The sequence below is a fragment of the Sminthopsis crassicaudata genome, chromosome 2, assembly GCF_048593235.1.
Source record: "Sminthopsis crassicaudata isolate SCR6 chromosome 2, ASM4859323v1, whole genome shotgun sequence".
Lineage (NCBI taxonomy): Eukaryota > Metazoa > Chordata > Mammalia > Dasyuromorphia > Dasyuridae > Sminthopsis > Sminthopsis crassicaudata.
This window is the reverse complement of record NC_133618.1, coordinates 482943939-482971636: the sequence shown is the minus strand read 5'-3', so window position 1 is coordinate 482971636 and position 27698 is coordinate 482943939. Positions and strand designations below refer to the sequence as shown.

At 34.4% G+C, this 27698-nt stretch overlaps 2 protein-coding genes across 7 annotated transcripts in view; one reads left to right on the top strand and one right to left on the bottom strand.

Moving 5' to 3' along the window:
* Window positions 1-20989, top strand: part of SIAH1 (siah E3 ubiquitin protein ligase 1) — a 63278-nt gene extending 42289 nt beyond the window's left edge. The window contains exons 1-4 of one of the 6 annotated variants that reach the window (XR_012486818.1): window positions 2298-2617; window positions 6288-7268; window positions 10147-10289; window positions 14207-20989. Coding sequence is in view for 3 of the 6 variants with exons in the window: in XM_074293325.1 (XP_074149426.1) it covers window positions 2527-2617; window positions 6288-7138 (942 nt within the window). In the remaining 3 variants the exon portion in view is untranslated. Of the gene's footprint in view, window positions 1-341; window positions 2618-6287; window positions 8216-10146; window positions 10682-10831; window positions 12315-14206 lie in introns of those variants that run through there. The other 5 variants (XR_012486817.1, XR_012486819.1, XM_074293325.1 and 2 more) reach the window with 5 other exon arrangements.
* LONP2 (lon peptidase 2, peroxisomal) overlaps window positions 18014-27698 on the bottom strand; it is a 116042-nt gene continuing 106357 nt past the window's right edge. The window contains exons 13-15 of the mRNA XM_074293324.1: window positions 23893-24100; window positions 23177-23367; window positions 18014-18459 (exon numbers count right to left, since the gene is read on the bottom strand). Of these exons, the coding sequence (XP_074149425.1) occupies window positions 18238-18459; window positions 23177-23367; window positions 23893-24100 (621 nt within the window). The 3' untranslated portion in view covers window positions 18014-18237. The remainder of the gene's footprint in view (window positions 18460-23176; window positions 23368-23892; window positions 24101-27698) is intronic.

Genomic DNA, 27698 nt, shown 5'->3' with positions numbered 1-27698 from the left:
CTTTACAAGCCAGTGGAGTGCAAATAATTTGAAATTTCAAATAATGAAAATATTGGAATGTATTGTGAAATTTTATTGATTATTTATCTTTCTGGTTGTATTAAGATTGATCCTAACATTAATCTGTTCGACACATATGCATTCACCAATATTTAAAGGAGATATGGGGGTTGAGTGAGGTGGAGAATTCTTAGAACTTCCAAGATATGGTTGAAATTTGATTATTTAGCTTTTTTTTTTTTTTACTATGCCAGGTTCTTTTTTTTTTTTTTTTTTTTAAATCTTAGATATATGTTAATGTGATGTTGGCCATAAAGTGCTTTTATCTTTTTTCACAATAAATCCATTGAAAGAGTTTTGTTAGTACAGAAAGGATTCCTTATTTTATTCACAAGGGTGGGAATCCCTTCCACTGATGCAGATTGACTTATTTACTACTTTTATTGATGTTGCTTTAAAATGAAAGTTGCTTAAGCATGAAGTTAATTTGGATTTGGATTTAGATCTGTAGGCCTCTGTGTCTATCATGCCAATTTCTTCTCTTCCATCTCCACCTTTCAGTAAAACAACAGCCAGGGACAGCTAAGTGGTGCAGTGGATAGAGCACCAGTCCTGAAGTCAGGAGGACCTGAGTTCAAATGCGACCTCAGACACTTAACACTTCCTAGCTGTGTGACTCTGGGCACTTAACCCCAATTGCCTCTGCATTGAGACTGTGGAGAACCTAAAGATCAGCTAATTCAAACTCCGTTATTTTACAGATGGGTAAGCTAGATGACACAGTTTTGGGCTTAGAATTAGGATGAGATTCACCCTCCAGAGTTCAAATCCAGCCTCAGACATGTAGTAGCTTTGGATTCTGAGCAAGTCCTTCTCAGTTTCTTCATCTGGCAAATGAGCTGGAGAAGGAAAGGAACCACTCCACTTTTTTGTTTTGCCAAGAAAATTTAACTCCATGAAGAGTTGGACACCATTGAACAACATAATTTTACAAATGAGAACATTGAGACAAATGACTTAATTTCCATAATAACTAGAAAGTATATAGTCTTTAAGGTTGAAAAAGTGTTTTTATAAGTATTTCATTTTGTCCTCATAACTGTGAAGCATAGATGTCATTATCATTAAGTGACTTAATACCCAGAGTCACATAGCAAGTGTTGGATTTAAACTCAAAGCCTCCTGATTCGAAGTCCAGTGCTCTTATCCACTCATACTGCCAGGTGCATAGCAGAGCTCCAATTTGAATCAATGAATTGTAAATTCAGAACACTACCACACCATACAATCCTCATTCTAGTTTAGCCCTAATCATTTTCACCTGTCAAGTTTTCCTCTGCAAATATGGTGATACTTAAGAATTTCTGCCCTAATTTATTATCTTTAGTAACTAAAAATTTCATATTACACCAGAAAATAGTGAATATGAAATTGAACCAGCAATTTAACACTTCAACAAGATAATACAAGAACAAGTTTTTTAAGTCATTTCTAATCCAAGAATGAATCTCCAAGAGATGAACTTTAGTAAAGTTTCTATTTTTGGTACAGGGTGCTGATTAATTCAGGACAGCATTGTGTCAAATAAGTTAAAATCCAAAGAGGCAAATTGCTAACCATCTAAAGACGTTAAAAGTTGCCCTGTTTTGACCTTAACTCCTCTCCTTTGAATCTGCACGTTGTTCTTGTGAGTTGTTGGTGTAGCCTTGCTGTTAGGGCGGGCCACATTTTCTCTACCGCCTGTACCTGGTTTGGCCTGTTTTTAGTCCGGACTGGCCAGCGTCTCTGGCTCTTAGGTTTCCTTCCCTTCCACTTGCTGTTGATTTGCTTGGGTGGAGACCGAGCCTAAGGAAGAGCTACTTGCTTGGCACCTCCCATTCTTCACGTGATATTGCAGGCCTAGGTAGTGGGCAGCTGTGTGTCTAGCACACGCCTTTGTTTCTTTCTTCTTCTCGATTGGTTGTGAAACTTGGTTGGGAGGAGCTTCTAGTCTAGCTGGCCGTCGCCCTTGCTCTTCCTTGCTTGCTGAGGCAGTTACCGCGGCAAGAGACCGTTCCAGTATCTAGTAGATAGCTTTTTTTTTTTTTTTTTTTTTTTTTTTACTTTTTCTTTTTAAATTGATGATAGAGTAGAAATCCTCACAAAATTCTTTTTCTAGATATTTTATATGACAAAACTAAGGGAAGAGGAAAGAAACTTAAAAGCCAAAGCTGTCTCGGTACTCAGAGAGGCAGTACTGGAAGCTTTCAATCTGCATTGTGTAGGAGACTTCTGCAAATTCCAGTAAGCGCCAACTCGATACAAGTCTTTTGAGAGGAAAGTGCCACTTCTCTCTTTGTACAGCAGGTGTCCTCCTTTTGGGAGATGAGATTCATGAAGAATGACGAATATTCCTCATCTCTTGGAAATCTAATCCTTTCCGGGGATTGACTCTTCCATGTCTGGTTCTGGAGGTGTCCAAGAGGTGCCTCTGTTATGAGTTGTTTCCCTTTTTGCGGGGAGAGGGGGTGAACTCTTTGACTTCTCATGACGGGGAAACCTACTCTTCACTTTTTGTATTCGTGGAAGGGTGTTTTGCTTACATGTTTACCAGCATCTAGGACAAGAAAAAGAAAAGGTATTCAACTTTTGAATTGTTCTTTTTTTTTTTTTTTTTTTTTAAAGGGATGGGCTTTCTCCCCCCCCCCCCATCCCTGTTTTCAAACTGTAAAAAAAACAAACTACTGAACTGTTTTAGAATCAACGGACTTTTAAAATTACTACTTTAGCACTTTTATATAAAGTTTAGAAATAGAATTCTTTAGACTTTCCTTCTGTGGTATAATGAAAAGAATACTGGAAAAAGAGTCAGAATAACCATCCTCATTACTTCAAGTACTACTTCCACTTAATCTAAATCTATGTGTGTGACATGTAATGTATGATAAGCTGCTTCACAGTTTTCCCAGTTTTATTTGTCACTTCAATGAAATGAAGAATCCCTCATTAAATGGAGTCTAAGATTTCTGTTATTAAAAGTGTAAATCTGTTTGGTGCTTGGGTGTTTTATTGCCCTTCTTTTTTGAGGCACTTCATCCTAGTTTGCCCCTCTTAGGACTGTGGTAAAATATATCCTGACTGTCGATTTTTGTATATATGTTAGTTTTGTTCTTTAGATTAGCTGCAGACTTGAATATCTTTCCAGTATGCTCTAAGAAAATATTGTGCTGTGTTTTCATTTTATCATTGGAATTAGAATCATACTTCGTTATCTTTAAAAAAAATTCATGGAATATAAGTTTGATAAAAAGACTACTGAAGTTGTAGATTCTGATCTTGTAATAAATAGACAGTTGAGTTTTTATGAGGAAAATATTTTTTTTTTCATATGCTGTCCCATGTGAAATTTGTGAAGCATTGAGGTTAAAAAGGTAGTATAATAGAACCTGTGTCTGACCAGGCATTTGCACTAAATTAACTACTTTTTGAGAATGGAAACAAAGTAATAGTTATATTTAGTTATTTATAGGGCAGATGATGAATTTATATAGTGCCTAAAAATCACTTTTCATTTTGTCACTGTTTACTTAAACACTTCTTAAGAATAAGTACAAATGGATTTGCAAATGATTTTTATAGGCTAGGTGGTATAATGTTAACTCTGTTGTATGACTTCTAACAAGATTGCTTGTATATACAGTTAATAAAGAGACACAAACCTTACACAACAGAAAGTGACAATCATTGTAGACATGTTTTTTTTGTCACTGGCTCTTGCAACAAAACTAAACTCCAGTTATAATGGGTTTTTGACATGTGTTAGTTTTATGTGATGTTGAACCAAAATATAGCTCAATTCATATAGTAACAAACTTCTGTTTTACTTAATTGTGTTTTTCTTCTCTCTATTTCAATTTTGGAAAAATTGGCTAGGGGTCTATACTATAATATCAGAAGATTGGTGTGATTAAACTAAGACGACATAACTAGTGTTCTGTCCAATTGCAGGGGACAGTGAGTTCTTGGCTGATAGAAAAAGAGGCTTCTTTATGTTATAGTTTATGGCCTCTTGGCTCCACTCTCCATTACTGTCAGTAATGACAGTGTGTATGTGTGTGTGTGTACATAACACACTTAGAACAGTGGCAGAAGTCTTTCAAAAGTATCTTTGATAAAAGGTGGTTAATGTTCTGGAGACTACACTGTAAGTGAACCTTGGGATGTAATAAATGTTTTGCTTAACGTTCACCTCTGAGTCTATCAATAAGTCTCTATCTGACCCTTCTTTCTCCTTTTTCCAACTCTTTTTTTTTCCTCTTCTCCCTTTGCTTTCATTTCTTTTTATTGTCCATAACATGAAATGAAGACTTAAAAAAAAGCAAAACCTGTTTGGCTGTAATTTCATGTTATATATGTGCCTTCCTCTTAAAATAAAAATGAAATGAGTTAAATTAAGAAAAAAAATTAAAAACCAAACCAGTATTAAACCATTTTTTTTCCCCTGTTGGTCATTGGCCTACAATTCAACATTAATCATCTATTATGTGCAAAGCCCCATTCAAGAAATAAGGTTTTCATTCATGTGTGTGTGTGTGTGTATGTGTGTATGAGAGACAGAGGCAAACAGATACACAGAAACAGAGGTGTAATTCACAAAATGATGATCTTTTTCCCACACCAAAAGAGGGCTAGTTAAGTATAATTCTTAGGAGCATTTTGTGATCACTTTTTGGCTACCTCCCAGTTGTAACTCTGGCACTGTGTGTGACTGAGTCAGTTTGTAGGGATGTTTGGGAATTGTAGAGCTTCTGGCCACTAAAGGCTATTAGTGGACTTCCTCAAAGGAATGCATGTTTCTCTGCAAGTCTTTATTTCTTTACAATCTTAGGCTTTTGGAGCTATTTTGATCCTTGACAATCTAATTGAAACTCTCTATAGGTGACAAAATTGAAGACCAGACGTTTATATAGATAATGGCAATGTTTGAGATAAAAAATAAAGTCCCTTGGCTAATGTACCATACAACTTTTTTTGGGGGGAGGAGGGAACATTTAAATATGTAAACATTTTGTCTTGCAAGATAATTTTTTAAAAAATTATAATTTTTTTTTTTTTTTTTTTTTTTTTTTTTTTAGTTCTCGAGTTCTTCCCATCTTTTCCCCACCTTCTGTAAAGGCCAGAAACGATACTAATTAAACATGTCAAATCATGCAAAACTTGTCCATATTAGCCATGTTGCAACAATAATACAAGAAAATTGTGATTCTGTCTGCATTCAGATAGATTCCCTTGGTTATTTCATGAAGTGGATATAGCATTTTTCAACATGCCATTTGGAATTGTCTGGGAACATTATATTGATCAGAATAGTTTTTAAGTAACTTACAGTTGCTCATATAGTATTGCTACTACCAAATACAATATCTCCTGGTTCTGATTGCTTCACTTTGCATGAGTTCATACAAGTCTTCCCAGGTTTTTCTGAAAATACTTTCTTATAGCATAGTAATGTTCCATCACCGTCGTATACTACAATTTGTTTAGTCATTTCCCAATTGAGGGCATCTCCTCAATTTTCAATTCTTTGCCACCAAAAGCTGCTAAAATATTTTCATACATATTAAGTCCATTTCTTTTCCTTTTATTTTTTTGGGATACAGATCTAATAGTGATCTTGTAAGTTGTATTATCACTGAAACTTAAAACTTTTAAAGTTGTTCAGATATTGCCAATGTACTCACCTCTGAATGATTTTTATAGCACACTGCATTTATTGGAATTATATTCAAGCCCCAGTTAAGCACACACTTTCTCTCTTCTGTCCTTTCTCTCTCATACAACCACTTCAGCAAAAATTTTAAAGAAATGAAATACTACATTTAAATAGGTAGTCTTTAGTTTAGGAGTATAAAATATAGTAACACTAATTGAAAAACATAGTAACACTAATTGGCAGAATGACATTCTAAAACTTTGAAATCTTATAGGCACTTTAGAGTTTCTGATTTTCTGTGTACTATGAATTTTAATGAAAAATAATTGTTTGCTTCTTAGAATTGGCTTTATTTTTTTTCATTCAACGCTTGTGTTATTCCCAAACTTTTGTATAAAAATAATTGTTTGCTTCTTAGAATTGACTTTATTTCTTTTCATTCAACGCTTGTGTGTTATTCCCAAACTTTTGTATAAAGTTTTGTATAAAAAAATATAAGGATTTCTAGATGTACAGAGAACTTGTTCATTTTAAGGGGGGGGAAACCTATGGTAAATTCTTCTGTATGGTGACTTTTTTCTTCATTCTATTGCAGAAATGAGCCGCCAGACTGCTACAGCCCTCCCTACTGGTACTTCCAAGTGTACACCATCCCAGAGGGTGCCTGCATTGACTGGCACAACAGCATCGAACAATGACTTGGCTAGTCTCTTTGAGTGTCCCGTCTGCTTTGACTATGTGTTACCCCCAATTCTTCAGTGTCAGAGCGGCCATCTTGTTTGTAGCAACTGTCGTCCAAAGCTCACATGTTGTCCAACTTGCCGAGGCCCGTTGGGTTCCATTCGCAACTTGGCTATGGAGAAAGTGGCCAATTCAGTACTATTTCCTTGTAAATATGCCTCTTCTGGATGTGAGATAACTTTGCCACACACAGAAAAAGCAGACCATGAAGAGCTGTGTGAGTTTAGGCCTTATTCATGTCCGTGTCCTGGTGCTTCGTGTAAATGGCAAGGCTCTTTGGATGCTGTAATGCCACATTTGATGCATCAGCATAAGTCAATTACTACACTACAGGGAGAAGATATAGTTTTTCTTGCTACAGACATTAATCTTCCTGGTGCTGTTGACTGGGTTATGATGCAGTCTTGTTTTGGCTTTCACTTCATGTTAGTCTTAGAGAAACAGGAAAAATATGATGGTCACCAGCAGTTCTTCGCAATTGTACAGCTGATAGGAACACGTAAACAAGCAGAAAATTTTGCTTATCGACTTGAGCTAAATGGTCATAGACGGCGATTGACTTGGGAAGCTACTCCTCGATCTATTCATGAGGGAATTGCAACAGCTATTATGAATAGTGACTGTCTAGTTTTTGACACCAGCATTGCACAGCTTTTTGCAGAAAATGGCAATTTAGGCATCAATGTAACTATTTCCATGTGTTGAAATGGCAATCAAATGTTTTCAGGCCAGTGTTTAAAACCTTTGCATCATTTAATTTCACAGAAGATAGGGTAACCATCTTTGACTGCCAAATATAAACTCTTTTGGTAGATGGAAGCTAGACATAATGAAGGTAAATAAAAGAAAAGGCTGTTAAATGCAGGAAGCAGTTGCATGTAATAACACTAATATATTTAAAAATAAGTCAACAGTAAACCACTGAAAATATATATACACCCAAAATGGGCATCTTTTGTATTAAGAAAGTTGATCCTACAAGAAATGTTGTAAAATAATTATAAACTTGTATTTGTAGATTGATTGTACTGTTGAAGAGAATACTGTTTTTTTGTGTTTTTTTATTTGACTGACAAGCCATGTTGAGCAGTTTCTGACTGCTGCTTTTTTCCCCCCTTTGTAAGTCACTACATAGTATTGCTGCTGTTTGTGTATATTTTTTGTGTATTTGCTAATTTTTATTAACTTCTAGTTTTTCATTAAATTTGACTTTCCTTTCTGTAATTCAGGTTTTCTCACCTTTTTGTACCTTTTAAAAGTTAATTACAGGTGTCTTATCTTTTTTGATATGCATAATTGTTTATGGTAAAGTATATACATATGTATGTTTGAATTTTTCTTTTCCCCCACAGTAATCAGTTTGTTAGAAATATTGTTTTTAATTCAACTATTGTGAAGATCTGAACAGTAGAGAGAGCAATTAATTATATTGGAAGAATTGGTCAAGAGAATCTCCTAAAGCAGATGTAGATTTAAAAAAAAAATTATTCATATCCTCAGATCAGTTTTGTTAGAGGGTTAGGGAAAAATTCTGATTAAAACATGTTAATGATCAGGCTTTTCTCTCTACCCTTTTACCCCCACTCCCAAAGAATTTAGAAAAAAAAAATCAGACATTTTGTTCAAAAATTGTTCTTGTATTATTAGTTTTGGAGAAAAAAGGCATTGTCATACAGTATTTGTAACTAAAAGCAAATCATTTGTTTAAAAAGGCAGTCTGGGGGGAAAAAGATGTTTTTGGTCTTTTATAATTGTCATTAAAAATATCTGGCAAACTAAAAACTTGTGTGTTTTACTTCAGTGCAGTTTTTTAGTGTTATTGCATCCCCAAAGTTATCTTTCTCCTGTTTTTTAGTTTTTGAAGTAGCATAGTTATTGTAATGCACAATAAGAATGCAGTTTTTGCTTTTTAAAAATTTTTATTTATTTATTTTTATCATGTAGATAACTCAGTTACTTAGAAACCTATCAGCCAGATTTCTTTCTTATTCTCCCTGCAGCTGCCTTATTTTTGCTTAAATCAACTTCTTCCTGGTGATTCCACTGGGATGACTAAGGGAAAAGAGCACCTTTCCCCTGGTATCCCATTAATAATGCAGCACAGTTCCTTCAGAATCAGAAAATAATATTTATTGGGATTTGGCATATTGTTCTAATGCTTTGAACATTGGTAATTTATAATATAATTCTGTGTGTGTGTGTGTGTGTGTATATGTGTGTGTGTATATATATATATATATATATATATATATATATATATATATATATATATACAACTAGATACATATTTAATTATATATACATATTAACTAGAAGACTTATTCCCAGTCGGGCTGAGTAGCACAATTTTGTTACTTTGTTAACTTGAATATTCCCTCCCCCCAAGTTGCTCAGGAGAAACTGAATAAAATGAAGTTTTTTGGTTCATTTTGTGCTAGTAGAGCAAATAAGGTTCATAGCTAGATTGCTTAGAAGCGTGATGGCTGTTTTGCTCTGAGATAATAAAGAAGGTGGCTGCATATTTAACAAATTTGTTGGCTTAATTTGATGATACTGGACTGTGAAAGTCATTCATTTAAATTTAATTATGCATGTACCAAGTGGGGAAGTCTGGGCTACTGATATCATTTGTATATGGAGATCTCCATAAGGAAATGCCCATCAATGAAGATCACCGACTTCTCAGCTACTTAATGTTAATGTCTGTGGGACTTTCTTCTCGATTACAAGGCTTGTTCATCTATTATACTGCTAAACTGCCATGTTGCCTCCAAACTTAATATATTGTACAAAAATTCAAATTTAATCAAATAGCTTATTAACTGACCTATGAAGTATAGATCTTGAAGTACTTAAATTTATCATACTAATATTGTATCCTTAATTTTTCCCTCACTGATTTTAAATATACAATCTGGCTGGTACCAGGAGAGGAGGAAAAAAAAAAATCACATCTTTTTTTTTTTTTTTTCTGTTACAAATCTTTGTTCACTATCAATTATCCCAATATAATTTGCCCCAGTACTATTGAATTACTATAAAATGTGGTTTACTATGGTCACAAAGTATTTTCATATCCACATTCTCATTGGATTAGTGGCCTATCCTTTGGGATAGAGTAGGGATTATAGCCATTTAAAAGATGTGCAGATAGAAAGCCAGAAGATAAGGATATTGCTCAAAATGCCAGTAATAAATGGTACTTGGGACTTGAACCAAGTCTTTTTGGCCTAAGTGTTATATTGTTCCACAGTACTGTTGACATATTCCAGTATTTAGTTTTAGGAATCCTGTTTTGTATCTTTCAAGTGATACTGTTTTTTAAAAATGAAGTTCATTCTGTTGTCCTGAGTAATCAAGAGATCTCTGATACTTAACTCATTGCATTTGTAACGTGTCTTAGTTTGTGTATAAATTACTTTTGTGGTTTTATTTTCCTTGGTGGGTTGGTAGACAGGTAAAAATTATGATTAGGAAATCTCTTGTCAGTAATGCATTTGCTTGAGAACTAAATTGTTCATTTCAACTATTTACTGCAACATTTATGTTGTATATATTTATATACTCCCAACACCCACAGTTTTTTACCCCAATAATGCACAGCTAACTAAATAACTTGCTACATTTGCAGTTGTTTAATTATGCCTTTGTTTTAAGCAAGTTAATGGACTATAGTAAATTGTTTCTATTTCTGTTGCTTCCCTTATTTTCAGTGAGTCCTGTGCTGGTGAAAATTAGCTTGACAGCAGTGAGGATATAGATTCTGATAGATCACCACAAAGGAAGTGACACAGCGGGCAGCATCAATGCCAGCTTTCTCCTCACATGGATTTCTTTGGATAAAGTACTTCTAGGGGTAAGAGAAGAATCTGTTGACTCCACCCTGCATAATGACTTTATCCTGCTAAAAGAAATGGGATGAAGACCACCAATTTGAGGAACTAAAATAAATGACAGCAGCAACTTCATTGCCCTATAGACTTAAATTTGTAACAACTAAGTTAAATTTTTTTTTTTCCATCTTGAGAGTGTTGACTGTCTTTTGCTTTTTGTAAAAGAAAACTTGCCATATTTGATTCTAATGAAAACTTAAAACTGGCTTTATTTTAATGTGCTAAAATCTCATTTCTGTTCAGGATGAATGAAATCTTGACCAGTGTTTAATATTTGGTTATGAAATTCTAGCTTTGTCAGGTATATTGCTATAATCTCTGAATTGAATAAAAGGGAAGTAATTTAACAACATAACTAACATAGCAGTGAAAAAGAGCATGGATTTGGCAGGACTGTTTAGTACGTTTTTGGGAATTCTCAGTGTAATTTTAATGTGTATTTTTATTATATTCAGTCTATTTAGCTAAGGGTGGGAATCTTTTTTTTTTTTTTTTTTTCTGCCAGAGACCAATTGGATATTTAAAAGGATTAAGTAAAAGGTGAGTGGGTGGGTATCTGAACATCTTTATGTTAATGAATTTATAAAATTATATGTGTACATAGACATGTATATGTATGTAGGTGTATTCTTTTTCTGTGATTTCATCCTGGGCCATATAATCTTATGGTAAAACATTTGCACCTGCTTTGGCAAATGAATTGAATCCAGGTTTTCATGGTGAGTTGTGTATCCACATCAGTGATCTCAAATTCAAATAGAGACAAATGTCATTAAACTGTATATAAGGCTCTTGTAGATTGCAGGAATCTATGTTTTGTTAGATTATTTATTTTGTTAAATATTTCCCAACTATATTTTAATCTAGTTTGAGTCACACTCAGGAGTGTTTGTGGGCCCTGTGTAGTTGGCCATATATTTGACACCCCTGTACTATACTACACCATGTTGCTTCTAAAAGTAGCAACAATGTAGGAACACCTCTTTTATCTCTATTTATTTATTTATTTTTCTGGGGATGGGGTTAAGTGACTTGCCCATGGTCACACAGCTAGGAAGTGTGTCTGAGACCAGATTTGACCTCGAGTCCTCCTGAATTCAGAGCTGGTGCTCTATCTACTGCACCACCTAGCTGCCCCCAGAATACCTCTTTTAAAAAGAACACATACTTCTATTAAACATTATATACTCAAAATAGTAAATTGAAATTATTTAGCTTCTTGGTAGATCTGTGGGACTGGAGCCATAAAATCTTTCTAGAAGGAACATAAGCATTGGTAGTAGAATTGATTTCCCTAATTAACTTACTCAATTTGGAGGGGGAGACAGGAAGCTAACAGTGGAGAAGAACCCTTGAAACCAACATGTAGTAAAGCACAACAAACTATGCCACATTTCTGTAACTTGGGTTTATCTGTTAGGTGGTGGGTAAATTGTTTTATCATCAGAATTCTGGAAAGTCATAATTGCCAGAATTTGTTGATTTTTTTTCACGGTAAAAACACCATGTTATATAAATATTTCTATCTCTGCTTACTTCACTTAATAAAAATCTAAATTTCTTATGAATTGTTTAGCTATTCATAAATTGTTTAGCTATTCAAAAAACTGAATGAACAAACACAAAGTAACAGTTCTTATGTTAAATCTTGTTAAATTCTGGTGATGTTTCAGTTTTTTGTTGATGAAACAGTTATCATTAATGATACTGTTTATGGGATTATTTTAACAGAGACTAACTTTTGAAATCCCATAAATGCTAGAATTGCTTAAAAGACTGAAACTCAGATTGAATAGCATTATCTCCTTTTGGGATAAGTAGTTTCTAATGGACAATTGACTTGTAATTTGAAAATGCTCAAAATATGTAAGTTAGAAACAAAAACCGTAAATCATGAAAATTAAATGTTCCATATACATGCATTTTCCAGATAACTAAACAACTTATATAATTTTATTGAAGTGCTAATAAAATCTACATGAAACCTATTTTTGAGGTATAAGCTTTTTGTTTCTTTTCCAATAAATTTTTTGGATAGTTCGTGTTTACCAGAGCTTTTATAACTAATCTTTCTGTATTTTTATAAAAGATTTGATTTAGGGTGTATGTGTAAACTAAGAAAGATATTACAAACATACTTGCATGTAGTTTGTAATATTTATTCCTAACCTAAAGATTTAATTGATTATATTTATTGAGATTTGTTTAGCCATTAATTGCCAGTTTGGCCAAAAAAAAAGTACAACGTACTTCCTTGAGCTTCAGGCATATTTTTGTTCCTAAGTTGATTAGATTTTTTTAAGGTGTTCTTAATGATCTCAGGTTGGCAAATCATAGCAATTGGCACATTAATTTGCTAAATAACTTAGTACTAGCTGGTAGGAGAACTGTAGTCATTCTTGGAGAGAGGGTCAGTCAGAAAAATTTGGATTCAAATGAGGCCTCAGACATTAGCTCTGTGATACTAATAGTGGATAGAGTACCAATCCTGGAGTCAGGACTTGAGTACAAATCTGTCCTCAGATACTTAACACTCAGTTGTATGACCCTGGGCAAGTCACTTAACCCCAGTTGCTTGGGAAAAACAACAAAAACTCACAAAAAGACAGTTGAAGTAACTGAGACAAAATTTAAAGTGGGAGTAATAATAGTTATCAGGGTTGGTATAAGGATCAAATGAGATATTTTAAAAGTGCGAAATGCTTGGCACTTAGAAGGTACTTAACAAATAATTTTTATCATGGTGCTACTATAGTGGAAATTAGAGCTGAATAATTTTATTTTGCACGAGGAAACGAATTGTGAAAGACTAAGACTTTACTAAAGTTACACTGGGCAATATGGTCCCAGTTATTGTTTGAGTTGATTATTCTCTGCGGCTTGGATGACCTATAGGTTGTATATCATTGCTTGAGTAGGAAACACCTAAGAATTCATCTGTAGTCCTCAAATGATTGTTGATTTCCTCCTCCTACTCTCCCCTCCCCCCAGTCATTAGTAAGTAAATTCTTAACATTACCATAGTTTTCTCTCATTTGGCATGAAGAACTTGTCAATATTGCCTTTTCATGGAAATGTTCATCTACAATGTACAGAGCAAATACAGCAAGCACTGTGAGAGATTACGGAGAATATTTTTAGTTTAGGTCCAGGAATGTGCTAATTAAATTTGATTTCATTTTTTCCTTGTAAGTCACAGGAACTTTGAGTTTGAGTCTTCATGCTTGAAGAATTGACCAAAGTGAACTCTGCATAGTGCTATAAAAGGATGATAGTATACTTCTTGTCAGATACAACTTGATTATTTTCTCATAATGTTTTTTATTTTCAAAAGCCCCAAAGGCTTATTATTAGCAAGAATATATAAATACTTGAGAGGGATAAAGGTACATGTTAAGGTCAGTGTAAACCACTTTCCTTTTACTGTCTTTTTGTTATGGGTGGGTAAGACTGGGCTAAGGTAATAGCATGGCAGTGTAATTGATAAAGTTTAGGCCAGTGGTCCTAAATAGGGATCCAGTTCACTGTCCCTAAGACTGTTGGAGAGCTGGACTATAGTAAAAACAAAATCTCATGCTCTGTCTGCATAAAGGTCCTCAGGGAGCCGAATCTGGCCCGTGGGCCATAGTTTGAGAACCACTGGTTTAGGCATTTATTTGATTTGTAGAATGTAAATTAAACTGATAGTGGGCTTCTGAATGCTACCTCATAAGGGGTGAATAATCTTAAAGAGGGAAGAATATATAGTAGACTTTTCATTGTTGCTGTAGCATATATGCACACCAGTGTTACATGATCTGTAGTTTGCTTGTAACAATTAAGTACCAAGAGGATCATCCTCACAACTAGAGTTAAAGAATTTGTGCTTTTGAATTTGCAGGACAAAATATCAATCAACAAGTATTTAAGTGTCTACAATGTGTCAGCACTGCTAAAAGAAACTAAAAGCAGGGTGTCCTGAAGAGGAGCATGAGGTCAAGCCATAATTTCTTATAGCTGCTCTGCCCCAAAAGAGCTTCCAGCAGTTTGCTGCAATAATGACTTGGGGAAAAGAAGCTCAAGATAAATCCAGACTCTAAAAAAAAGTACCAAAATACCTACAAGCAAAGCCTTGAAGAAAAAGTTGCCTACAACATCAGTTAGAATTTCAAGAAGAAAATGATGTAAGAATTAAAAAATGCTATTATAAGTGAAATGAGAGTGATAGAATTGGGGGGTGGGGGAGAGGGAAAGGCTCGGAAAAAAAAAATAGCTTTGCACAAGAAATATGAAACCTTTCCCAAGTAACAGACTGAAAATTAGAATGGACTAAATAAAAGTTAAAATTCAGTGAGAAAACAAATAAATTTAAAAACCCAAGAAAATGTAAGGTAACATCAAAAACTGGAAAACAGGTCAGAGAAAATAGTATGAAAGTCATTGGTCTCTTTGGAATCCCATGACCAAAAAGAGAGACTAAATCACATGCATTTCAAAAAAAAACATAAAAGAAAATTTGCCTTAGTTAAAACTAGAAGGCAAGGTGAAAATAAAAAGAATCCAACGATTACCTCCTGATAGAAATTTCTAAAGTTAAGATTAAAGCAAAAAATCCAGAGCTTCTGAGTAAAAGAAAAGGAATGCTGTAAGCTTTAGTACTCACATACTAGTTAAGATCCTGTAAGATACAGCAGGTACTTTAAAGTTCTTAAAAAGTGAAGAATACAGAATGTGATATTCCAGAAGGCAAAGACTTAAGTTAAAAAAAATGGAGGCCCTAAGAGTGGTCTGTTTGTTTGTTAAATGTTCTGATCATAAAAGGGAGGCGGGGGAGGTACAGAAAAAGGAATTGGATAGGTACTTAACTGAACATTAGAAATCTGCCAGGAGTGCCCTGGGAACAAATGTCACTTGAACATTGTTTCAAATTGATCAAGAATCAAGTGACTGACCACAATACACATTATACCAACAATACTATTTTTAAAAAAAGCAAAACTGAAAATTTCAAAAAAGATTTAAACTCCTGTCAACATATTGATAGGGATTCAGTGATTTGGAATGTTTCTGGATTACTGATAGGTAATCGACTAGAGAGTGAAATACACTATCTGTGGCTGTGCTCCTCTTTCCCTCTACATCTCCTTCCCTATTCACATAGACCTTCTGGGAAGAGAGAGGAGACACTTAAGTGGAAAAAAAAGGGGGGGTGTTTAAAAAGTGGCTTAAAAAAAAATCCTATAACATATGTAGATTGATGGGAATGGAAGAAAGAAGGAGGAGGAAGGGAGGATAAGGGAGGGATTTGGAGGAAGTGGGAGGGATCTGGCTAGTGGGATAGAAGTAATGTAGAAAATTTTAGCATAGATAGGAAACCAGAGAAACAAACACAACTGAACTGGAGTAAAATTAGAAAAACATGTAGGGATAGTAATCATTGATCTCAAAGTCAAAAGTCAAAAAAGATAATGTGTCAGCCATAATAATAGTTTTTTAGACTATTCACAACAGATAAGTATAAGATTGGAATAATGCAGGGGTATAGGAAATTAGTTGGTGGCTTTAGAAAACTATGGGGAAATTTGGACCTAAGGAGGTTGATATCACTTTCAGAGAAACAAGACAAATAAACATAGTATAACTTTACATAGATGTATATGTGTATCATAGACATCTTTAGATGTATACATTAATATCTACGCTTAATTAGCCTGCTTGGGGGAGAAGGGAAGAAAAGGAGATAAACTGCAGAGCAGAGAAGAAAAGAAAACCTACAAGAAACCAAACAGACAGTTCTGAATACAATGTGTTCTGTTACCTTATTGGAATGGAAATTTATTGCTATATATTTTGAAAATAAAAAACAAATAAATTGATGGACCTCAAATTAAGAAACATTGTCCTGAAGGTTTTTGTTCAGGATGCCTATTTAAGTCACTTTTAGTGACTATTCTGATTCTTTTTGCTCTTGTAAGAGCTGCAAAGATGCTCCTAGACTCAGGGGAGTATTCTGAATAGCTCAAAAGACAGTATTTGTCCCCTTGGGGGACCTACCATTCATGCTTTGCACTTCTTGGAACATGGTGTTTTTTGATCCTTAGTAATTAAATGCTATTGAATCCTCCTGCACTTGGACCAGGAAGCTGCATTTCAAGGTTGACCAATATAGAAGATCTCCTTAGCTGCTGGATAAGGTGTAGTTGGAATGTCCTATTATTTCTACACACTCACTTTCCAACTGAATCAAGCTGTTTAATTATACCTTAGGTCCCAGAGGGCTGGAAGGATTGAGATGGATTTATCTTTCATTTACTTGGTCTGCAACCAACCCACCCCTCCTTTCCTGTCCTTAGAGCACCTTCTTCGTCTGGTCTGTCTTTTCTTCTCAAGTACCAATGGAAAAGGAGTCTCTGTACCACTCGTAAGCCCTGTAATGAAACTACTTTTAAATCTATTACAGTTGTGTAGAGATGGACTTAACTAGATTTACTAGTAAATAATATTTAGTAAGTAAGTTTTTTTCTGTTTGGATGGAAGATAGAAAAGCTGAGTAGCTATTAGTAAGAGTGAAGAAATAGTATAATCAAATATTTGAGTTTGACTGAATGGTATATTATATGTCTTTTTAAAATAGTTTTAATTGCATAGTTTTATAACGTGGAATCCTTGCCAATTGTATTTCAATAAAATTTTTTTTGAAAGTCCAAGGATGCATTTGAACTCAAGCCCTCCTGACTCCAGGGCCAGTGCTTTATCTACTGCACCATCTAGCTGCCGTATATTTTTTATTTTTAAAGAAAGTGAAGAGTAGTAAGACATTTTAACACCTCTTCCATTAACTATGCCTAAAGCTGAAGCCAGCTATTCAGACCACATGCTCACCAGCCCTATTTATCTTCATAGTGGATAAAGTCCAAGAGGGTAGAAAATTATAGTCTGAAGGGCACAACTTAAAGGGCTGAATTTAGAAATTTAATTAAAAAATAAGAATTTTTTTTAAAAGGAGTCCTAAAAAGTGATGAATCAAGTCTCTGAAAATAAATATATACACACTTTAACATATTTAACATGTATGGCACTACCTGCCATCTAGGGGAGGGCAAAAATTGAAACAAGTTTTTGCAAGGGTCAATGTTGAAAATTTACTCATGCATATGTTTTGTAAATAAAAAGCTATAAATTAAAAAATTAAAAAAAGTGTTTAAAAATATATATTCTACTTTTATGCTATATTCTTCTAAAGTGTAGCATATATATAGCATACAATATAATTATATAAACCAAATTGTTAAATGAACTTTTTAATGTGTAAGTAGTGGGTCTTACATTATTATTTAGGAATTATTAACTTTGGCCTTTTTTTGTATGCATAAGAAATCCTGAATCTTCACCCTTATGACTGATTCACTGAAGCAGTTCACTAATGTGACAGACATTACCTGAATAAGGGAAAATGACTTAAATTCGTTTCATTGATTGAGGGAGTTCCATTCTACTACTTGAGGCAACATCTCTACAACTTTAGAAAACTTACTACAACACTGGAAAGGAATTAAATAGGTCCTAAGGCCTACTAGATGTGTCAGAAGTAGGATTGAAACCTAGTCTTGCAGGACTCTTGATGGCAGTTATATGCTTAATGAAGTAAAAAAACAAACACCTAAAATTGGAAAAAAATCATTTATGTTAAATTTATATAACAGTCTGATAGATTAATATGAGTTTATTAAATAACCATCTGCTTACATATATTAGCCAATACAATCAAAATCTCATTAATTTCTGTTTTAATTAAATATGATCTACTGATTAGTAACCAGTCAATCAGCAAGCAAGCAATATACCCTCAGAAAATGATTAGAAGGTTTAATTTTGGTACTTCATTCCTGTTTTTAAATTTCAAAAACTTGGAAGTTTGGATCAATTATCTGCTTAAAGTTTACTGTTTATAAGACCAAGCCTAGTTTTGATTGAAAAACCTCCATCAAAAGCTGCATTAAGAACTTCATCTAGGCAGGTTGCTGTGATAAAGGTCAAATCCTGGCGCACGTTGCTTGGAATCTCTTCAAGATCTTTTTCGTTTCTCTGTGGAATGATGATTCGTTTCAGTCCAGCTCTATGTGCTGCTAGAACTTTGTCTTTAATTCCACCCACCTAACAAACATAAATGGAGAAAAGATAGTTGCTGAGGCAATAAGGTAAATGTTCCTTATCAATAACACATACCCAGCTCTCTGGAATTTTTGGATATATTTCAGAATATTTTGCAATATTCAGTTAAATATAGTATTATGTATAAGTAATGGTTATGGGGTTAAATGGGGAAACCACTTTGATTAATCATCTAAGTGTTATTAAGATGTTCCTTTTTTGTTCTAGAAGAGGACCAAGACATCAGGAAAATGTCATAATCTGCAAAGGAGTTTTAAGTGAAACGGGTTTTGCAAAGTCACCAGTCTCACACTCTCTTCCAGTCTTCTAGGTCCAGTGGCAAGATACAGATCAAAATGACTAGAGGTGGTCTTAGATGCATGTGAGAGATCTTGGCCTTTTAAGCGAAGGTCTTTCTTTCCCAGGTCTTAGTTTGTCTGAAGTAATTTAAGGCTAGGTAAGAAATGAGACAGAATGACTTTTTTAAATCTAGTTTAAAAAAAAAAAAAAAATCTTGCAAAGGAAGTTCCTCATGGTTTCTGGCCAAAACTGAAACAGCTGTTACACTCAGACCCATCAGAATCCAAATGAACAGTCTTGCCTCATGGGACCTTAAACATTCTACAATTCAGTGTTCTTTTTTACAAACAACTAAGTGGAATGTGAAGGTCAGCGCTGGCATTCGGAATTATTGTACAAGAATTCATGTTTAGTAAAACTGTAAAACTTTCAAAAAACTTATGTAAGTTCATTTTTAAAATGGCTGAAAAATAGTTTCACGTATTAAGATTGATATTCTTATGAGGAGGATTTATAGAGGTATGGAAAACATCTGTCTTTAAAATATTTAAAGATACACCAGTAATTATATTTATTTTGATTTGCCATTGAGGGAAAGCACTAAGAACAATTCAGGTAAGTTACATCAGGCAAATTTAGCTGCTGGATAAAAGGAAGAGCTCCCCCCTCAAAAAAGCTAATCCTAAGTAAGCTGCACATCATCTTGATTGCCTGTTGCTGGAAAGAAGGGATTCTTCTATCCAAGTGTTGAACTAAATATTCAACTCTGAAATTCTGTGAATGTTTGTGAATTTATTTTTAAGTTTCAAGGTCGTGGGATGACCTTAAATCATTTTTAGTTTAACCTCATTTAACAGAAGAATAAACCAAGGAGGCCCAGAAAGGTAAAATAAATTAGTGTCTCAGGGACCCATGTATGTGAAAATTTATGAGAATGTTTAACTTTGGGGGGGGGGCAAGGCAACTGGGGTTAAGTGACTTGCCCAGGGTCAAACGAGTTTAAAAAAAAACAAACACCTAAACACTTTTTAAAATTTTGCCTTTGAGATTTTAAAAGGATTGCAAATGAGATCCTGGGTCACTAGAAGGGGTTGGCAGAGAAAGCCTGAAGTACTGATGAGGTATTCCCTGAGGCAAGTAGGGAAAGGTACAGATGGGGATCAGCTCAACATTACAGGGCTGTCATCTGTGGAAGGAGTGGGTGACCTTACTGTATCCAATCATATGTCAAGTCCCTGAGGTTAAATTCCCCTATTAATCTGCCTATAGCCCACTCCATCTTTGCATGATCCTTTTGGGTCAGCCTGCCAAGTGTTCTGCCTCAAAATGTGTATCTTCCTATCCCTCATCCTAATAGCTAACTAATTTTTCTAGGTTACTAAACTACTTTATAGACTTTTAGTTTTCTTATTAGCCAATGGGAAAGTTCCACCTCATGGAATATTTCTTTTCTCCTGTGGGTTAACACTGGGGATCTTGTTTTTTCCATTGTTAATGTGTATATTGCCACTTCCGTATCTATTTTACCTCTTAATTTATCAACCTTTTCTCATAAATCATAACTAGGCTATTGTGAATTCATCACATGATTGAACTTCAATATTTGGTGCCAATCAATCACTTTATCCCCAATCTCATCTGGTGTGCTGTATGTCAATCATATCACACATAAATTTTAACTTATCAGAATGAATGCTGTCTTGGGAAGGGGGAAGATAAGGGATGGAAGGAGAGAAAAACTTGGAATATAACAGTCAAATAAAATACAAGAAAAAAAACAAGACACCTTTATGAGAAATAATAATTTGGAGATTAATATTAATTTATTCTTGTAGAGTCTACCCTACAATAGTTAGCCTAAAAAGTTTTGGCTGTTTGGAGAAAAACTATCATCATTCCCACATGTTTCTCTCCTAATCCTGGAGAGACAATCAGGTGGCCAAATGACTTCCCACCACTTCTATATGTTCTTGCTTTCTCATCCCCATATCCCTCAAATTTCTCTCTCCTTCCAGGAAACTATCCAACTTTCCTCTCCCTTTAATTTTGACTTTGTTTTATCATTATCAAATTTTCCTTCATCTTAGACTTTTCCTTTAAGTAATAACTACATATATCTCTAGTATTTTTTTAAATACCGTGTATATCTTCTTTTGTACTATTATCACATGCTAGGCCAGGAACGAAAAAAAAAAAATGAAATGCCCTTTGCCTCATACTCTATCAAAAATCATTCAGCAGTATTTACTCTGTGGAGATTCCATCCATTACTTCAGACAAATCAAGACCTAGGAAAGAATTTTACTTAGGCTGAGGCCATGTGCTGCATCAAGTCATCTTGGCTTTTGTCTTGCCAGCAAGATGAGTGGAGGAGAGAGCAAGGCTGATGACTTCGAGAACAAAAGGATGAATGCATGTTTATGTCCTCTCAAACCTTGATCTGTATTGAAACTTGAAACTTGGCTACACAAGGATATCCTTCACCTAAACTAGAGGGTCAGAGATCATCTGGTTCAATTTCCTCACTATATATATCAGGAAATAGAGGAAAAGGAGGCCAAACAATGTGTCCAAGAACATGAAAGAGCAAAAAGAAGCAAAAATATGAATCCATATCTCTGACTCCATAGTTGGCATTCTAATTCTGCATTCTACTTTCAAGATTAAAAATTAATATTCCTCTAACAACCTAGCTCATATTTCTGCTTCAATCCTAAACCTACTCTTTATCCTTTGTTGGTTGTTTCAGTCGTACCTGACACTTTGTGACTGTGTTGTAGGGTTTTCCATTTCCTTCTCAATATCATTTTCCAGATGAGGAGCAGAGGCAAACAGGGTTAAGTGACTTGCCAGGGTCACACAGCCAATGTCTGAGGCTGGATTTGAAGTTGGGTCTTCCTGACTCCAGGTAGGCCCCGTGCTCTATCCACTGAGCCACCTAGCTATTCCTATATATATTCTTTACCTTTACTTGTGATTTAGAATTATTGGAATATTCATCTAAGCTATTCCTCTTGTTCATTTTCCCACAAAACCATCAAAAAAGCTTAAATAGTAAGATTTGATTCCTCCACAATCTTGACCTTATTGTTAGTTAATTCAGTTGTTTACTATACCAACTGACAAAGCTCCAAGCTTCCTTTTATCGCTGCTCTTCCCTCTGCCAACCTCTGATCCTTAAATTTTTCATTCCTAGCTATATGCTCCTGAAATGTTTGTTAGAAGTAATCACTTCTATTCTATGATCTGATTTCCCTTAGGCTCTTAACAGCATTGCTTTTATTCTTCCATGACACCTGTTGTGTCAAACTATGTCTTTTCAAATTTCCTATTTTGCTACTTCTCAGCAAAGGTTCATAATAATGGTCCTTCTGTCCTTGATTTTTGACTTTTCTCCTGGTTCTCCTGTCAATTTCTTCAGGTCCAATTTTTTAACCATGAGTATCCATAGATATCCTTGGTCCTACTCTTTTTTCAAATATTTATTCAATGATTTATTCTTATAAGGATCTATATAGTCATCTACAGTTTCCTGAATCCTGTATTACCATAATTCATAAGCAGGATGCCTTCTATAATAAGCTTTCATATTAAACACAAATGGTACTATTTCTTCCTCCTCTCCTCAAAATTCCTTATTTTTGTCAAGGGTACCATTTCATTCACTCAGAATCAATCAAACCTGACAACAAATTGGAGAATCTATTTCTACAACATCTCTCGTATCATTCTTTCCTATTCACAACCACTTTCTTAGTTCATGGCCTTATTATCTTTCATGTGGATTATTGTAATAGCATTCTGATTGGTTTTCCTGATTCTAATCTTTCCATATCCTAAAAAGTTACCAAATTGATATTCCTAAAACATAGACCTAACCATGTTAATTCTCCTGCTTAAGAAACTCCAGGGGTTTGCACATGCCTCTACAAGCAACTCTATTTGGCTTTTAAAGCATTTCATAATCTCTCCAGTTGATTTTACATTTTCCTTCCTTTCTCACTTTGTTCTAGTAAAACTAGTCTATTTACTGTTCCCATATATAACATTCCAAGAACTACTCTTCTTTCCCTATTGGTGCCTTAGCTCCTTCAAATTATTTCATTTTTTCCCTTTATGCCTTTTTCCCTATTTTGTATAGTTGTTTCTCCCTTGTAGAAAATAAGCTTCTTGAAAGATGAGACTATCTTTTATCTTTCTTTGAGGGGGGTAGGAGGGGAGATACCCAGTACTTCACACATCATGTCTGTTGAACTAATTATGTCAAAGTTCTTATGGCCTGGCAGTGAGGGTAAAGATGACAAACCTGTTACACCTAGGATTAGGAGAAATTGAGGGAATTTTGGCAACTCAAACATAAAGAAATTGAAAAAAACTCTTAATTTGAATCAATGCAAATGGATTCCCTCTTGCTACTTACTGGAAGAACAAGACCTCTCAGTGTAATTTCTCCAGTCATGGCTACATCTGAACGCACCAACCGCCCACTAAAAAGTGAGGCAAGGCAGGTTACTATAGTAACTCCAGCAGATGGTCCATCTTTTGTGACAGCTCCAGCTGGGAAGTGCAGATGGATGTCTGTGTTGTCAAGCAGATCAAAACTTCCAGAAGCTATTATTAAAGAAAAAAAAAAAATAAGTAGAAAATCAAAACCTGCATTTTTCTTGGTCTTTGTACTTGGGACTTTCCCTTCCCATTAGTCTTTTAAAATCATTTTAATATGTTGCTATATTGAGTCCAAAAGCTCTTTGAAACTTCAAATGAACCAAAGTTGATAGTTATTTTTACAAATAACATTGTCTTCTGAATTTTCTAGCTGTTGTAATCCACATAAAAAAATTTTAAGATGGGGGATGAGAACTTAAACTTTATATTTTTGTTATGTTTCTATACTAAAAAAGGTTAATCAATTCATAAGTGTGTATTTTTCAAAAGTATTTTTTACTAATCACTATCATTATAGGAAGAAATTAGTATATAGATGATTTGAGAAGACAGTTCAATTATAAGGGACTTATTTAATGTCATACAATAAAATAATTTATAAGATAAATCTAAGAAGACATCTCATCTGGATGGCTCATATTAGAGATCCAAAACTAAATTATATACCACTTCTGTTTAAGAGTCACATACCATTTGTCAGGTGATACTTCTTTGCATTGCTGCGTAGCCAACTGATTGCAAGATGTGCAGACTCCTTCATGACATCTCCCAGCTGTCCAGTCAATGTTAGCTGACCTTCACCATCCATTCGACTTGCTTCTACAAACATGATCTCTCCACCTAAAGGGCTCCAGACTAAGCCTATTGCCACACCTGGCTGACTCAAACGTTCAGATACCTTAAAAAAAAAAAAAAAAAAATTATCAGGGTTGTACTTAACACCATTAGCAATTCTTCAACATTTCTTTTTTATTAATACCATTTCAGCAAAGCTTCATGTTTCCTCCCACCCTAAAGAATTAACTATTAACATTTAAAAGGCTTTATAAGCACACCTTGAACTACTTACTTACCTTTCGGCTTTCTACCAATAGTAACTTAAACTTCCTTGTTGTCATTTGGCATATATTATCTTAAGTTTTAAGAAACTAAATATGAATAATTTTGACTTTTAAGGACTGCATTGGCCCAGAGATATTAACACTTGTCCTGCTTATCAAGGAACAAACCTACTGTTCTAGCTACTCAAGTGTCAATATTATCTTGCATATTCCCCTACTGTTACTCCAAAGTCTGACCTATTTCATGTACACTGGTTTCAAGAAGAGGAACAATATAATAAGAGTATTTAAGAGAAGTGTTTGTCTTGGATATTGTAGACCCTAAGCTCAATGCAGTGTGAGCTAGTGCAAAGCAAATCCTTTCTTCTCTGTAATATAATCTAGAATTTCCTTCGTGTCTGATTTGAGGCCTACCTACAAGAAGGTGTAGCAGATCCTCTTTAAATTCAATTTTCACATTTTCAGAAATAATAGCAGAGGAAAGCAAGGTAATAGCATCATAGATTTCTTCATCTGAAATGGAATGTCTATGATTCCCCACCTTTTAAAACTTGAAAAGTCTTACTTTTTTTCCTACAGGAAGCACTTTGAATTGGCTACTCGGGATATTGTGATCTTCTAAAGAAGAACCTAACAATATAGCATTTACTTGGTCATTTGCTTTCTTCACTGAAGATGTCAAAAAGACAAGTAACAACTCTTACTTTTTTTTTGCTCCTATTTGGCAGTTCTCTACTACAGTCGTTTTACATACAATAATTTGTATCTAACAATAAACTTCCCCTAATAACTAGTGCAGATCAGTACCACTTCTGCAAGTTAGAGCATCAGAGAGGCCTCAATGCCATGGGTATGGAGAACTTATGTTATTTGGGTCACACAGTCAGTATGTGGTAAAGGCAGGACTTTTTTTTCTGACTCAGTTCAAGAAGAGGTATCTTCTCTATTTCTTGCTGCCATGCATTATTTTGTAATATTTCCTGCTAACTGACAAAATCTACTTATTTAAAAAATCTAGAGGCAGCTATATGGTGCAGTAGATAGAGCACCAGCCTTTTAGTCAGGAGGACCTGAGTTCAAATTTGACCTCCAATATGTTACACTTCTTAGCTGTGTGACCCCGGGCAAGTCACTTAACCCCAATTGCCTCAGCCCAAAAAAAAAAAAAAAAAAAAAAAAAAAATCTAAACTTGTCTAATTTCTAGTAAGCTGTATATAAAGTAATTTCCCAAGCTAGTTAAGAATCTTTCATGTTGACCAATATATGTTTTCATTTGGACATTAGTCATTAGTTTGTTCACTTTTTGGTTAGTCCTTTCTCTGACAAATCTTTCTTAGGTTTTTGATTGGTTTGGGGTTGTTTTTGCACATCTGTTTCAGTAATGTACAAAAGCAGCAGATTTAGGGATGGGTGCTAGGCCAATCTGTTGTTATCCTATTGTCACTTGTAAATGTTTGTTGGATTGGGTCATTAAGCTTCTTAAAGGAGACATTTAAGTATGCAGAGCTGTATATGTTGCACAGTCTAGATAATGATAATCATGAAAGATGCATTCAAATTAATTACATACTATTAGTGTTGGTTGAGTCCTAGAGCAGACTGTATAGGATGGAGGTTTTGTTTTGTTTTTTTAAACTATTCATTTTTATATTAAAAAAAACTCTGATATATTAATGTTCTAAGGCTTATAATGTACTCTTTTCAGAACAACCCTCTGAGATGACCCCATTTTACAAATAAGGGCCTTATTACATAAGATCACAAGATTTGGAGTGAGAAGGAACTTAATGATTTTAATCAATCTCTTGATTTTACCGATGAAGAAACTGGGTCTTAAAGAAGTTTAAATAAGTTGCACAAAATTAGACAAGTAGAACACAGTTCCAAGGCAGTGCTCTTTATAGGACATCCGCTGATCACATATCTAGCAGGCATCAGAGCCAGGGCTAGAATAAACACCTAATGAATAAGAGCACTTATGTGATTCTTGGGGACACTTCATAGGGTTTATAGTCCTTTCTTTAATAGCTTCCTGTGGCTGTATTAAAAGTTAGGTGACATAGATACATATTATTCACTTCCGTTTTCAAAATATCATTGCCTGTATTGGCTTGATGCTTTGACTTGAGAAAAGATTATGAAATCAAGGGATTATCCTTAAAAATAGCCTTTGTTTCCCCCCCTTTTTTGCTATATAATATTAGACTCTATAGGGGCTATAATTTCTTCATTTGCTTTTTAGACTTCATTATAATCTTAACAAAGATAATTCTTCCTTTAAATTACCAAACCAACATTCCTTCTCAAGTTCTAAAATAAAAGTAACATCTATAAGATGACTTCCCATGCAAATGGGAAGTTCTCTTTAGGTTAATCTACCGTTAGTAGATTAGTACCAAAATTACAGAAGCTTCTAAACCACAAAAAGGTTGCTCTAAGTCACCTACCAAAAAATGGACTGTACTGATGGTTTCCTCCATAATGAATCAAGAACATTAAGGTTATAGATAAGCAAAAATGCTTTAAACTTTGCTTAAAATAGAAACCCACAAAGTTGTAAGGGAATAGCTAATGCCTGATTTCTAACTAAATCAGTTTGGAATTTATTATGTTCTAGGACCAAGCTGTGTCAACTGATCCAGTGTACTTTTTTAATCTATTAGGGAAAGAAAATAGGATGAAAACTTTTATTTTAAAAGTTTTTTTTTTTTTTTTCATCAATTATCTGGGTTAACTAGGATTAACTCTTTGTTTACAAATGAAAAGTATTTTAAACTTTGGACAAAATGGTAGCATCAATTGTTGTGTGTGTAGTTCAATTTAAGAGTTTGCTGATGTATTATTATAATAAAGTCAGATGATTTCTAAAATCTGAATGGAATCAAGAAATGCAAACAAAAATGTAATACTGATATTGGAAAGATCTGAAATCCTGTGGCCCGAAAACCAGATAACACAACTGATTCTTCTGGCTACAATGACTGGTTTTCTGAGATAGAAAACTGAAGAAATTTACTTGGCAAAAACGAAAAATATTTATTTACCTGTTGTTCTAGGCCTCTTTTTTAACTGCTAACTACAATAAGACTTTTCCAAAGTCAGAGCTTACTGTTCTTATTTGGAGCTGGCTTAGTATGGAAAGTAACTTTATTATACAAAGTATGGTATAAGTTTTAATCTGCATCACAGGTCCACAGATGTTAAGAACCCATTTCACCTTTATCTTTTGGGAAATTCTATTTGACTAAAAGGTGGGTAGTTGACCTAGCTCACTAATATATCAGCCACCTTTAAGAATACTCTCAGTTAGATAGAATGGATCCATGCAGCTAATTGTTACAAAATTCTCTTTGTTGATTCTAAAAGATTTCCTTTTTATATTCCTGGTAGCTACTGATGGCACCTTGAATTCAAGAAAGATCTGTGACTTCATC